The 15,817-nt window shown below is 32.7% G+C and overlaps 1 protein-coding gene across 7 annotated transcripts in view; it reads right to left on the bottom strand.

The window, feature by feature from the left end:
* Positions 1 to 6,369: 6,369 nt before the first annotated feature.
* pum (pumilio) overlaps positions 6,370 to 15,817 on the bottom strand; it is a 718,098-nt gene continuing 708,650 nt past the window's right edge. For all 7 annotated transcript variants that reach the window (XM_072520724.1, XM_072520727.1, XM_072520726.1 and 4 more), the window contains one exon: positions 6,370 to 15,163. In XM_072520724.1, the coding sequence (XP_072376825.1) occupies positions 14,911 to 15,163 (253 nt within the window). In that variant the 3' untranslated portion in view covers positions 6,370 to 14,910. The remainder of the gene's footprint in view (positions 15,164 to 15,817) is intronic.

Here is a 15,817-nt window from a genome sequence, read left to right as displayed (position 1 = left end):
AAAAAACATTGAAGCTAAAGTAGCTATAGTTTTTCAATTATTGTTATAATTATTTATGAAACTAATTAATTTTCCTAACACTCAATTGTAATACACAGTACGTCAAAACACAAGTTTTTTTCTAATAAAAAATACACATCACTCTGTATTTTATATCACCATCATAAACACGATTCAATGTAGTTTAAAAAGTGAAAGTCCCAGTGGTTGGTTGTATACGATAGTTTAAAAACCTTAAAATAAGTGAACACTTCTGGTGTAATTGGTATATTTATAAAATTACTAAAATAATGGAAATCTATATAAAAGATAGGGATGACACGTCACGCAGTTTGTTCGCGCCGATAACTCCTAGCGCCACCTAGGAAAGAAATCTGAACTACCAACTGACATTTCATCATCATATTTTGTTCTTGAAATGATACGGTGATTTATTGCTCGTTTATTCTACAAATTGATGATTCAAATATCCTTAATCGGAAATTTTACTATTTAATTAGTAATTAATTTTTTCGCAAAATTAAAAAATATAGGTCACTGTAATTGTAAAGGAAGATTTATATATAGGTACAGCCCTAGTAAAAGGGCTGTACCGTTTCTGTCTTATTTCCCATAGAAAATTCCATAAGAAAACGCTAAGATTCATCCTGCTCATTGAGTGTTTTGTCGTAGGGGTAGAATAGTTCGTCGCGTCGTGACGTATGAAACATTATTTGAAGAGAGGGGGGTAGCGAATATCCACTTAGAAATTGAAAAGAAACAGAGTTGAAGGTAAACCAGAAGTGATTTTTTCCCCTGTCAACTGAACAATTAAGCCCCCTACTTTTGATGTCGAGATCTCCTGTCCAATGTGTAGAAGAGAATTCGAGGTCTCTGAACAAAATAATGGATGGACATATGAACAGAAGCCAACAGCTCTCATATACTTCGAGTTAAGGCTGTCGAAATCCTCCAACACATCCCAGAGGACGCACAAAAGAACTATGAGACCATCATATCGGCTCCACAACTAATATGCGGCAGCCAATATTTGAAGCAAGTATACCAGAATCAACTAAAAGTGCGTATCCAAGGCTCCGACAAATTTGTGTAATACGTAGTAGAAATAGAAAAGATGGCACAACCCGCTTGACTCGAAACCCCGGAAAATTTCCTACACCAATTCACCATCCAATGTTTCCTTGATGGCCTGCGCGATGTAGAGCTCCAGCAGACATTATGACTAGGAAGAGTACGCAATCAAATATTGAAGGACGGTCTTGTCGCAGCATTAGAGTATGAAGCCGTGAAGGATGTGTCCCCGAAGTAGAAGAAAGATCCAAATCTAATCCGTGAGCGGAAGAAAGATCCAGATCTAAAGCTTGAGCCGACGAAAGATCCAGATCTAAAGCTAGACCGTGAACAGAAAAAAGATCGAGATCTAAAAATAATCCGTGGGTGGGTGTATAAATATGGGCAAGCAGTGAAGGGCTATTGGCTTCAATGGGCCTCCTTGTGTCTGCGAGCTGACGTCATCGCTCGTAAATGGGAGAGTCTAGATTGAACAAGAACAGTGCCCCAAGTTGTTCTGCCAATGTCATGTGTTAAGGACGTGCTTATTGGGTTAATTGTCGACAAGATGTGGAAGAATGGTGCAAACAATATGACCTGTGTGCATCCAAAAACAGACCCAAAATGAGGAAGTTTGGAAGACCACGTTGAGCTTGTTGGGAATTAAGAAGACAGAACGACACCGCGTCATCCTCAGTTTGACGGTACAGTAGAAAGACATATTCAGACCATCAACAATTACCTGTTTGTGTGTGCACATGAAAACCAGAGCGACTGGGACAAACTGGTGCCTCTGTTTCTGCTGGCCTACCGAAGTTTCCAACATGAAGCAACTGGTTACATTGCAGCAATTTGTTGCAACGGCTCTGGGAGGGACCGTACCTGGTTACTAAGAAGATAAACGATCTTGCCTATAGGGCACAACTAACGCCACCAAGAATCGTAGAGGAGAATGGCTACATACCGTAACGGATGGAGAGGTTTGATGAGGGAGGCCAAGGCTCGAATTGGGCTGTAGAGCCGTAGGATGGATGGATGGAAGCTGAATTACCTTGCAACACCGTTTTATGATTTGTAAGCTTTCTATAGTGACACGTAAATAAACCTATCGTACACTTCATCGTCTGGAGTGAATTAAAATTAAAAATAATTTGTTTTCAACGTAGATAAATGAACTAGTATGAGTTCGCCAAGCTTTGGAGCGTCCACCGTCTTTGGAATAGGCAAATTTGCATATATGATATATTTCAGTTAAGACACAGTACAGTTGCACATATGCCAATTAAACATAAGTAGACTGGTATATTAAGTCTATCCAGTTTGTGTTACAATTTGTTTGCTCGAGAACAAAGACGGCATCCGTACAGAACTTGTGTGACATAAACCCTTTTTCAACTTTTAGGGAAGTAAGACTATCGACTTAATTTGTATATATAGTGATTGAAAATCTGCATTAATATTATCAAAGAATATAGACGCATATAGAAGGACATTTCAAATGGGCGATTTGGTCGCGGTTATTATACTTCAAAACACTCCATCATGAAAGATATAGTTAGGGGGAAGTGGGAAAGGAGTACGAATGGAGCTAATGTATCCACCTTAATAAAGTTTCGACGCCCTTGATTTGCAAACTATCTTTTTTTTCTTTTTTTTTTACAATAAAATTTTTATTTTTAAATGTATGTAAATAAAATTTTGAATTAAAAATAGGTTTGTTCCAACACAACGAAAAACCGTTACTCATTCATGGCTTTATCATATTTATTTATATCACCTGTTTATACGTTAATTAGGGAATACATCTAATTGTCATTGGGTATTTAATTTGTCCCTATTAATTAATTTTTTGTTCATATAATATAAACATGTGCTATTTATATAAATTAAGTGTATTGTGATCATAGGCATATATAAATAGTCTGTGCGTTTCATCCATCAGGCAAAGTGAACGGCCATCTTTTTTCCTCTGCCTCTGACTTCGTCTACAGTCTACAGAGATCGGAGACGTACAGTCTGCCCCAAACCCTTCTTTCAGTGCGTCACTAATTTTGACATAATATAGGATTTTAAGAATGTCGAGAATTATTGCATGTCTTTTTTGTTAAATTTGACAGTTGCAGGATCTTAATCCCTCTTTTTCTAATTGAAAATAATTTAATAATTTTAATATTAGTCTTTGTTCTTTCTCGATATATCTCGGCATATTTAAAATATTTTTATGACAATAAATACAAAATTAAATTTTCACTGTAAAATGTCTGATAATACTAACCTGGAATGACAATTATTTTATTAGTTGACGTTGTGAAAGTACTGTCAAGATCGAGACCTTCTGCGTCAAATTATATTTATGCGCATCATTGATTGGATATCTATTTAGCGTATTCTAAACTCCAACCAATTATATATCCGTAACTAGAATTAGCTTTACGATAAATAATTTTCCAAGTTCTATGTATAATAATCACAGACTCACGTTTTTTTCTGTCACTTCCAGTTTAATGTGTTAGAGAGAATTCGATCAACTATGACGCACTGAAAGAAGGGTTTGGGACGAACTATACATAAAATTGACATCAAGACGAGTGAGAGAGGAAACACTAAAATAAAGAGCTAGAGAGATATATATATATATATATATATATATGTATTACATCGAGTTATGTATTAGTTGAAAAATTTGTTGACATTTGACAAATGATACTTATTGCAATTGTATTTACGTATGAACCTAAAGGTTTGCAGCCAGTTGTAAATCTGCGGTGTTAATCTGATTTTAAAAACGGTCGCAAAACTCAACAAATTTAGGCAACCACTTCTACTATGCTGTAATGTATTGTATTTATTATGGCTCAAGGTCAAACAAGTCTTTAATATTATAAAAGAATTATCTCTGTAAAAATGGTAATTTGTATTACCGTCATTAATCCAAATTATTTTTGTTATAAAAATATGCGAAATAAGGCGCTGTGTACAGATGCTGTTGGTTAGGGTACTGCAATCGACATAGTACGCTTTAAGACTTATATAACGTTTAATAAGGTTTGAAACTCTTTTCTAGTGGAAATGTTTAAATTAAATGTGTAAATTTTGTTAAAAGAGTGTATAAACCATAGACGTATATATTAACATAAACCGAGCAGTCAGTAGAGCTAACTGACGACACCATCTTTGTTGTCGTTGTTAGTTGTGTCTCTATCTTACATCAGTAAGTATAGCAGTGTCTCTTTTTGGTCGGGAGAGAGCGAGTGGGAAGTTTCAATGCGCTAGAGAGAGAGAGAGAGAGTGAACAACTTCAAAAGATGTTGTCACTACTCTCGAAGTCTACGCGTCAAAAAAGGTTATGTCATTTCCCAATATTGAAAATTGATACACTTGGCCTCAGTGTTATAGGCAACAGCTATGCTTTGGCTGAAAAGATTTGAGGGGGAATTTTTGCCTTATGGAACTTTTAAATTCATATTATTCAAAGTGTTTCTTTCTGGAAAGATAGGTATAGGAAAACCGGGAAATGGAAGGACTGGTGGCAGATCACAGAGAGAATGAGTGGCGAAGAAGAGTAAGGAAATACCTGAAAAGTAAAAAGCTGAGAAAATAGAAGAAGATGGTTGTTAGTAAACCGATTTTCCCGATTGTACTAAACATCTTAAAAAGTAAAACAGTTTTAGAACTTTAATATCAAAAGTTTGTTTCAACAATACATTTTTTTTTAAATTCAAAAATGGAAATTTGCTACAAGGAGAGCATAAGTACGAAGTGGTTAATTTCCTTATACACATTAACAGTTTTAGAAATTCAGTATCAGGAGAACTTTAAGCCATTTATTCTTCAAACTATATAAAATTTCAAAAATTTACCAATGTTAGAAATTTGGTATCCTGGGGCTATTTGTTATATCCTACATTATTTAAATTCCATTACTCATTCTATTGTCTGACACTCCAGCTGAAATTTACATCTTGGTAGATTTAATGTTATAATCATGCATTTTGTCTTTTTTGGGGAAATTATCATTTTCAAGCAGTTATATTAAATTGGTGTAGCATGTCATCTTCACTTTGAGAGATTAATATTGCGCCATCTGCATAACAGATTATTTAAGTTGTTTTTCTTCCATTTATTATCCTTTTATCGTCCTTACTTCTTTTATTATTTCATCGATGATCAAGTTGAACAATAGATGGTTCAGGGAATCCCCTGGCTTATCCCATTATCAGCTTCAATAGGGTCCTTTAGTTCTTCTACTTTTGTTGTGCTGGTAGATATTTTAGATCATTTTGATTATTCCTAGACGTATCTCTCTTGCCTACAATAAGTAGATAACTTCCTTTAACTGGACCTTGCCAAATGCTTTCTCAAGGTCCACGAAACATATATATGCCATTTATTCTTTTGACTGTAAGTGTAATTGCACACACACCGTTTTTGGACGGCCAGCATAAAATCGGCCGATATTTTACTGGTAGCAGATGCTTGCAAACGCACCGGATTTTTACCGGTCAAACAATTAGTTGCTTTGTTGTCGTGACACGAGGTTGTTGAATAATAATGAATCCTAAACGAGTTGTTATTACATATTTGTATCGCCGTAGGATTAAACGCAAGTGGTGGATTCATCCCATCAATCAAAGCAGAGAAAAGACGGGAAAATTCTACACTCTTTTTTAAGAACTAACGCGTGATGGTAGTAAGTTTTTCAACTTCTTTAGAATGTCTATTGCATCCTTTGATGAACTCCATGAGAAGTTAAAAAATGAAATCCAACATCAGAATACAAAAATCAGAAACTCTATTCATTACCAAGCACTATCAAAACTAAAATGTACCTAAAATTTCACCGATCAGTCGAATTGGCCGATAAAAAATCGATGTGTGTGCAATACTGTATTTAGTCACGTACGCCAATACGTCCCGGTCGTGCCGGCGATACAGTGGCAGTGGACGGCCGCTCACCGGCACCGATTAGCGGTTGGCCTGTGTGCAATGTCCTGTTCTCACATATGGTTAACTATTGGAATTTGGACGGCCGGTAAAAAATCGACCGTCTAAAATCGGTGTATGTGCAATTAGCGTAATTAATCTCTTGAAAATTGAAAGTTTTAGATATTTAGTATCAGGAAAGCAGAACAGTAAAGGGATTAAGTCAATAATTCTGATAGTATAAAATCTCTCAAAAATCAATGTTTTAGAAATTTGGTATCAGGAGAACGAAAGCAAAGGGGTTAGTTTACGGATTTTTGTTTTTACAAAATCTCTTAACATAGTCAGCTTCAGAAATTTAACATATGTGGTTGGGTTTAAATAAAAGTCGTTAAATTATTATTGTTACATTTATTTGTGAATCATATCGAACAGTCTAGCCCTAGGGATAATAATGACAATCCCAACATTTGCTAATATAAAAAACTAAAAGAAACGAAACAAAAGCTCTACCTTAAAAAGTGTGTACACAGAGAAAACTGAAAAAAGAACATAAAAAGCAGATATTGAATTATTTATTGTTTATTACTACCGTGGTAAAAAATAATAAAATCGAAATACAATATACATATTATTGGATATTACCATCCTAATAAAAACTAGCATGCATTCTCGACAACTAAATTTACACATTCATATTAAAACAGATCGCATAATAAATATAATATACAGCCGTATTTTTCGCAGAGAGCCATATTGTGTGAACTTGATATCCTCGAGCAACAGCTTCACAATATTATAAACTATTTCTATAATACATACTCTACCGTGACTAATTTCTTCTATATACTAAAGAATATCACCTACAGAAAGTATCAACGAGGTTAAAATCAAAAACATGGTGCAATAACAAAGGTACAAATCACCAACTATCGTTTTAGACGTCATAAAAGCGATCGGATCAAAGAGCTAATACTCAGAAACGATAACCTATACAAACTTTCAATATTCGTGTAAAAAGTCTTGTCTAAATAAGAAACAAATAATATAAAATTGTATATGTAGAAACAAATGTCCATTTATAACTGCTTGGAAAAGAAATATGGACTGTAAAAAGGATAAATTATATATCACAATGAGATTTTGAAAAAAAAAATTTTGATAAACCCATAAAAAGATAAAAAAAAAACAGAAAATGAGTGGAAATGAAAACGCTGGTCTTAAGAAAACGATTGGGATGTAAAAATTAAAGATGTATTAATAAACATTTTGAGATATTAGGCACTAAAACAAACACACAGGAAAGGATATGCCAAATAAGTTAGAACAAGCATCCGAAGAACATAAGCAAAGGAATATCATAATACATAATAATAACTGGAGATATGGTGACACGGGTGATTTTAGAGATAAGGGAACATCGATAAACTACGTCGTTAAAAATGTTCACTTTTTAATATCCCCCTCTTCTTCGTCGTAAAGCGACATGTACAATCGAGGCTATCCCCGAATATCGACATTGCAATTACAACTAATGACTCCCCCTTTTCAGTATTTTTTTTTAATTCAATGTTAATTCTAGATTTTTTAAAATTAACTTTAAAACTGTATTTACGAAAGAGCTAGCAAAAAATTATATTTATAGACACAATATCGACAAATTGAAATAACCCAAACAACGTCGAATGTGCGCCCATGCCCCCTCCGTAAGTAACGTCCCTCCTACCCTTAATTACGACATAGTTTATGTATGTTCCCTAAATATAGCACTAGGGGCGCTTTATTTAAAGAGGATGATGTTATCTACCATCCTATTGTTAAAGGAAAAATTTCCCATGATTTGGGGCTTCAATAACTATTTCTACTTTGTGTTATGTCCTCTTTGTCGCATCGGTTCTTATAATAATTCTTCCCTTGATATTAACCTTTTCTTAAAATTTCTATTTCACCTGTTCAAAATATTTTTGTAAAGGTTTTAAAGTGGAACCTTCAAGAAAATCTCAGTGTCTAAAAATGTCATAAATTTGTATCGATATCACGGTAGAGTATGTTATAGAAATCGTTATATAAGACGTTTGGCGTAATTCATTAAGAAATTACTCGAGAAACTTTGTGATCCCCTTCCAGCTACCCTACAAAGCGGGGGCGGAGAACCGCTCGGTGTCCGCCTCTCAAAATTACAATGAAACAGACTGTTCCAAAATTTTAGAAATACAATAGTTTACAATTTTAATTACATGACACCTGTACGGCTCATATTTTTACACATGTATTATACAGTTTTACAACGTGAAAACCAAAACGGAATTTACACTTTACATTTTTGTTTTAGTAATCTTTACATCAGTCTGCCATCTTCAAAGGAATTGGCCTTCTTACCGTTTACTCCCCTCCACACTGGATTTTACCGAACGCCACTGCTTTCGGCTACGGTTGGGACAAAAATAAAAGATTTTTTTTTTGTTTTTAAACTTAAATTCTCCAAGGAACTTCAAGAAAGACTAAACTGTTTTCTCTCCTGTTGCAAAATGCGTTCTAGTCTATTAAAAACGTTATTTCTCTTTTGATTTTCGAAAATTGATTTTGGGAATCCCTTAACCGTTGGCCGAAAACAATGCGGTGTTCATAAAGTTTCATATGGTTAAAAATTACAAAATACAAATAATTTCTAAGTACAAAATGGATATCTTACAATTATTACACTATTAAACACTTTATTTATTTTCGCCTATATAAATACATGTGATACAATTCAAGAATGATTTTAACACATAAAACATCATATTTTTATCATAATATATACATATCACTAGCAGAGTGAGGGGGGGATATAAGTAGGTGTCCCAACAGACCAGATCCCACGGAGAGAACACTTTTTAAATAAAAGAAAACTAGAAAAAGATGTTTCTCTCAATTACATCCCAATTTTACCAAATTGTGCCATTCTTTTGTCTCCACAGACAAATGCGCGTATTTTTTTTTTTTTTTTTGAAAAACATCTCTTTCTATTCTTCTTTCCTTTTTCACAAATCTAAGATCTGGTCACTATTATGTATCGCAGTGATCCTCAATAAGTGTACACGTCACCGTGTTATCATTAAAATGGCGGGTGGTTGAAGAGTGTCTGTTTTTTATGTTGGAAATGTTACGAACGAAACTATATTACAGTATAATACAAAACCGGGTGGTCTATGTACACGTACCAAAGATGACTGATATATTATGGTATCTTTTTTGGATCCTGGGTATGTAGCTAAAGGTTACATCTTACACCTACAAACAAAAACGTAGCATTGACGTTAATTAATGGTCAAGATCCGTCGGGTTATAAGCGACAGAATTTGTTTCTTAACGAAGTAGTTACTAGATCACTATGAACCGTTTATTTGCTGAAAATGATAATATATGGTCTGATATTAAAATCGTAATCACAACTAAAGATCTTCTGACAAAAAACCACAAAAATAATTTGATAAAAGGACCTTACAACAAAGAAGACAAGTTTTTTAGGAAAAAAAGAAATAAATTAGTAGAAAATAAAAAGTTAGTAGTTGTCTAAAGACTGTAGCAGTAACTTTTGTATAGCATATCGGGCAAGCTATAGATTCATTCCCTGCCTAATTTGATGCCAATGTCTCGCATGTCGGTAAGTACTGAATCTACCGAACACAACGGTCGGATACAACAATTGTAAAGTTCATTTGTTGCTTGTCTTACTGCTATTGCTGTGTATTACGGCTCTTTTCGAACCTTTTTCTAACTTCCATCGTGTTTGCTTATTTTTTATTAGGTTGTTAGCCATTGATTCCTACTTTATGTTTTAAGGATGATAGAGGTACTTTAAGTCGAGATAGTTAATGGAAATGCCAACTGGCCGGTAGAGTAGTAGTCCTACGATACCGACATCGAAAAGTATTTCTATGTTAGTTGTATTCAAGTTCCGAACCATTCGAAATTAAAAATCGCATCTTTATACATTCACTTCATACTCTAATGTACCTGGTAAGCTATATACTGAATAGTACATTATATAAATGGCAGATAATTAGCAAATATGCTATCTCAATACAGAAATCAATGTAAAAATTACACTGTCAGAAGATTTGTACCTCGTGTATAAAGGCTTTTCAACGTAGAATTCTTAAGACAACATTAATTTTTCTATAAATTGTTACTTTTGTTGAAATGCAACTAATTTCTTTTTTATTAATCGTTATAACCCACAGATAACAATTTTGATACAGATAGTTTTTCGGACTTCGAAAAAATGAAGTTACTAATGTTCAAGGATAATTTATAAAGTTTTCCAGTAAACATAATAATTTGGCATTCTAAATTCATATAAATTTTGAAAACCAAACAAAAATGCAATGTCCTCTAATTCACAAAAATTGTTGAAATAATAAAATACTCGATAAAATTGTCATTGTTCTGTTGATATGTGTAAGATGAAGCCCTTAATAGTGTGTATCCTCTAAAGTTATGTAACAGTTAACAGTGAAAACGACTCGATGATACAAATATGGTTATTTCTAGAGGTTAGCTTGAAACAGAAAACAGTCATTAAATGCAATAAATTTATACGAGGCGTTCCAAAATCACGTGAAAGTTCCCTCTTAGATTACCATTTCCGTTCAGCAGTGTTAGTTTATTTGATTACAAGATTATAATTGATTAAAGTTTTGAATTAAAAATAACATGAGTGCCTTGGATGATATACGAATCTTACAGCTTTTTAATAGCTAAAAGAACAACAGGATAAAAGATACTTGCCAAAAAAATAAAGCCATATGGCTTTATAAAGTTTTAATAATCACAACGCGAACTCGTAGTGATGAACTCTCTCGGGATATAACATACTTATGAGCAAAATACAATTTTTAATCACAAAAAGGATTTTTCTGTGTATTAATAATTTTTTATTGTTGATATTCATATCGGTTTAATAAAAAACGATTCCTCTGAAGAAAAATATTTTTTGTTACTATTTGTAATTATGCTCATAAGCTAGGCATCCACGATATTTTTCACCAGGTTCTGCGCAGTCGAACTACAAATATCCAACTTTTTTATATTGCAAATAAAGCGATTTAATCAAAAGATGGCAGCAATTTAATTAAAAAAAAAATGTGTTTATTCTGTTTTAACTATTGAATAGGTGTCAATGGCTTCGAAATTTTTAATACAATCGCAGTATCTGGAGTGAGATTTTCCAATTCGATATTCGGAGAGAAATACACATATCTGGACCACCTCGCGACATAGAACATTGATAAATATTAATAATATTAAAATGGAATCTGAGAAAATTTATACAATTATGATTTATATTTAAAATCGTAAAAAGAAAAAGTGCCATCAAGTTCTACATTTTTTTAAATACGTCCTACCATTTAAACAGCTTAACATGTGTCCTAAGAGGAATTGTTTATTTTTTTATGTCCCGTCCATCACAAGTCAAACAGAAAGCCAACCACTAATTGTACCACGAAAATTAAAAAAAAAACAAACAATTGATTAAAAAGTAATGTACCAAATTATTGTATTATTCCACACGGGCCACAAATACGTGCCAAGCTTCTAGTTTCCTTGTAATGACAGGCGTCCAAACGACCTAAGACAGCCCAAAAAGTTTCCCTTCGCAACTATAGAAAAAAAATCCGCATTATGTACAAGACAAATTATACAATTTTTACAAATTATATTTACATTTATAGGGACTTCTTATGTTACAAGTTGATAAAATTTTTCTTTTTACACAATCAAATTTGAACAAGTATCAACTCAATAAATATATCTCTGAAATATTTCTTTTTATGACAAAATGAACATATTTTACAAATATAAAGGAGGAATAGAGGATGCGGAGTTTTTGTTGAAGTCGACTATTCGCAAAATTATTAAAATTATTTACATAACGTCAGTTCTATTCCATCAGTTTCACCTATTTGTTATTTGGTTGACAGAAGTTCAGTCTTTCGATGGATCACGAAAGTTTGATGTTAGGTCCACTTTAGAATGATTCTCATCGAAGCATTCAGCTTCTATTTCATTTTAAAATTCATTAACATTGGACAAGATTTGAAATTGAGGAAGCTGCTGATAAACACTCCTTAAAAAACATCCAAACAACACATAAATATCAGGTTGTCTGGTAACTTATTTTATTCTTTATTTTAACATATTTAACGCCACATAGTGTCTGTAATGCCCTATAGGTATTGTAATATTTGTATTTTCACAAATAACTTTATGTTCTTTCATGAAAGTTCATACGGTTTATCATACCATTTTTGTCACGGCCGAAAATAAAATATATTTGTCATCGTGTTCCATGTGCATTGTGACGTCATTAAAAGTTTCTGTCATAAAATTTTTCCAACGTAAAACAAAATCTCCTTCGCTATTTTTTTGTGTTCCATGCCTGTTGTCAGTTGTTTAGATAAAACTTTCGATTAAAATAAAAGAAAAAAAAATCTGCTAAAAACAGTGTTACTGACTATATAAAAAATATATACTATAATACCTGCATTTTCACATAAAACTTCATTACCTTTTCTGAACATTGTGATCAATATACAGTATTGCCATACTATTTTTATTATGGCATAAAACAAATTCTATTTGTCTTTGTGTTTCGTGCGTGTTTCCGACATTTATAACTTTAAAATTCTTAACATTGAATAAAATATCTTTTCATAATTTGTGTCCTGTGATTATGACATTATTTTTCAGTCGTTCCGATAAACCTTTCGATTTTCAACATTGAACATAAAATCAGCTAAAAATGTATCCATTTACGAAAAATGCTAAAAATTAATACTACTAATACTAATATTACTTATGTAATTATTAATTTTTCCCATCTTGGACCACCTTTTCTATTTAACTTTATTAATACTTCAGCCTCGGAACACGATTTCTTCATATACATCACGCCACTGTCAATCCTCATAAGTCACATTTTGACAGATAGATCTGTCCATCACATGGAATCAAATTTTGTGTAGACTATTATACAAATGCGGCAACATTAAAGAAAAGACCAGAACAATCTTGGGAAAATCTGTCTATTTGAAGCGCTGGTAAGTGTGGAGCTCAATCAAACTTTTATGTATGTCTAAATACCTCACAACTGATGGAATATAAAGTTTTACCTATAACTCAAATACTTTACCTATAAAACAAGTGCCGACAAACAGAAACCCGTTCACCCTTCTAAATCCTCTAAAATCCATGCGAAGCTCTTCTCGATAGTAACGGAAACGAAGAGGGCGTCGTCTAAAAAACTTCTAAGATAATGATAAAAACCCTTAAGTCCTAATTTAAATGCAAACGGCGTGTATGTTGTGTATGTTGACATCGATCAGTCTACAAAAAACGGCGAAATAAAAAAAATGAAGATGCAGCGTTACTCCCGTATTAAACTTTTCGTTACCTAAAATAAAGCACGCCTATTGTTAACTATGGAAACGATTTTATTATTAACTACAATCCATTTACTTCGAAAAAGAGAAATACAGGAGTACTTTAATAATTATTTTCATTTTTCTGTCTAAATAAGCAGACAATAGTGAATTATTTAATTAATCTCAACGTTGTTTTGTAGACTTTTAAAAATAGTTTGATTAAAAGAACAAGCGTGTATTTTAGATGACGTGCGTCTAGAAAACATTAGATTTGGATGAATTCTGATGATGTTCAAGTCTATTTCCTGAGGACCTTATCACAATATTTAGCTTACTGTCAAGAGAAACGAGTAATGATTTCTATAAGGTAATTGTACGTAGAAAAGCTAAGACACTTTAAATAAAAACATTTCTTAAACATAATTTTGGTCCTTGACTATTTTGCTTGCGCCAGGGGTCCCAAAAATGTTTTGATAGTGCATATTTAGCAATAGTAGCATAATGTGTGTTACAAAAGTGCCTTGATCTTTCTACATTCGAAGTTCTATTTACAAAAAACTGTTTTCATCCATAATTGAGATTCATTTTAATTTTTCTTACTTCCTTATTATATTTTTGATAAACAAATATCTTCCGCGAGGAGACAAAAATGAACATGCACGCTGCTTAAACTGCTTGTCTTTTTGTTTGTTTTTTATATATATATATTTAATAATAAATCCAAATCGCATCTACCCGAACTGAATACAACACCAAATAACCAAAGTTCAGGACTCACAGAATCAAAAATTACTCACGAAAAAAAAAGATGATTAACCTAAAATACTATCACCTAGCAATGTGTCGAAAAAAAGCCACTCAACGCAAATATTAGGAGAACATAATCAAGTCAAATACATAAATACAATAATTATAATACAAGAAATTATGTATACATGATAATCCTTACCTATAACTAACCTTAAGAGAAACAAAAATTAATAAAAATGCTTGATAAAAAATGAAAATTACGAAAAAAAAAAATTAATTACCAACATAGTAGTACTTAAATACGAGACAAAACAACCATATACAGAACAACATACGAAATAGTAAAATACTATATATTCACATGCACTATTTTTGTCTGTTCAATTGAAAAAAAACATACACAATTTATACACATTTACTTTCTACCTAAAGTAATACAATCTATATTTATTTCAAACCTGGTAGTACCTTCATATTATTAAAAATACTTTTATACGACCAAATTTGTAATTTTCATATGCAGTTTATGCAAAATAATGATATTGATGTCCATATTAGACAGGTGAAACATAAATCAGATTTTTCGACAGAAGAGACAAAAAGAGTAGTTTTAAAATAAAGGTGAAAACATATTTATCTTACTGTTTCGTCTATCGTCTGAAAATACAGCTTGTAGTACGTTTCGTAGTAAGGAAAAACGCAGCAATCAACTCGAAAAAATACTGGAATCAATATTTAAATAAAACTGAAACGGATTTTTTCCATGATTGTGGCTTATTTAAAGCACCCCGTTGGTTGGTGGGCCGATGGGGCCGAGCTCCCCTCCGATGGAGCTGAGCGATCCTGGTGCTTTCATGAAGTACTTCTCCAATTTGGCGATGATGTGTTTGCCGTATGTGTACTTTCTCAAAGAATTGAGATGCGGACGAATCTTATGCATCAGCACCTTGCGTTGAGTCGGTTCGCTGACGTCGATCATCTTTTGGACGACGTAGTTGGCGTATTGATCTTTCATCATTACGTGAAGAGCACTACAAACATAATAAATATATTAGAACAATGAAGAGTTAAATGTGTTGGATTCTTTTGTACATCACTAAAATGTTTATGTAATATTTTAGAGATTTTTTTGTTTAACATCAAAATATTAACCAGATATTTGTAAGAACCTCGTGTCTTTAGTGATATATTTGTTTATAATAATATAATGTTTGTCTACGTTTGGTCTACTAAAAGACATGAAAGTGTTTAGATATTAGCGTTGCAATAAATATCAACGCGCGGAGGATGCTTTAAAAGGAAAGACATAAATTTAGCAGTGGAACGTATTGTACTCAAAGATACTCTGTCAAAGACAGAGTATCTTAAAATAGGAGACTATGAAGAAGATCCTGAGTTAGAAATTAGAAATACAAAAAAATGTAATGAATATAAATATCTCGGATCTATAATATCTAAAGAAGGCACTACCAAAAGAGACATCGAAAACTGAACGCAGTTCTAAACTCTCTACTATGGTCTAAAGATATTAGACAAGAAACGAAATTGACAATCTATCGAACCTTGGTAGAGTCTATTATGACTTAAGGGGCAGAAGTTTGGCAGATCACGAAAAAAGATAGAAAAAGAATAGAAGTAGTAGAAATGGATTTTCTAAGGAGAGCGTGTAGTGTATCCAAAAAAGA

This window comes from Diabrotica undecimpunctata, chromosome 1 (assembly GCF_040954645.1).
Source record: "Diabrotica undecimpunctata isolate CICGRU chromosome 1, icDiaUnde3, whole genome shotgun sequence".
Lineage (NCBI taxonomy): Eukaryota > Metazoa > Arthropoda > Insecta > Coleoptera > Chrysomelidae > Diabrotica > Diabrotica undecimpunctata.
The sequence above is the reverse complement of the archived record's forward strand: the minus strand, read 5'-3'. Positions and strand labels throughout refer to the sequence as shown.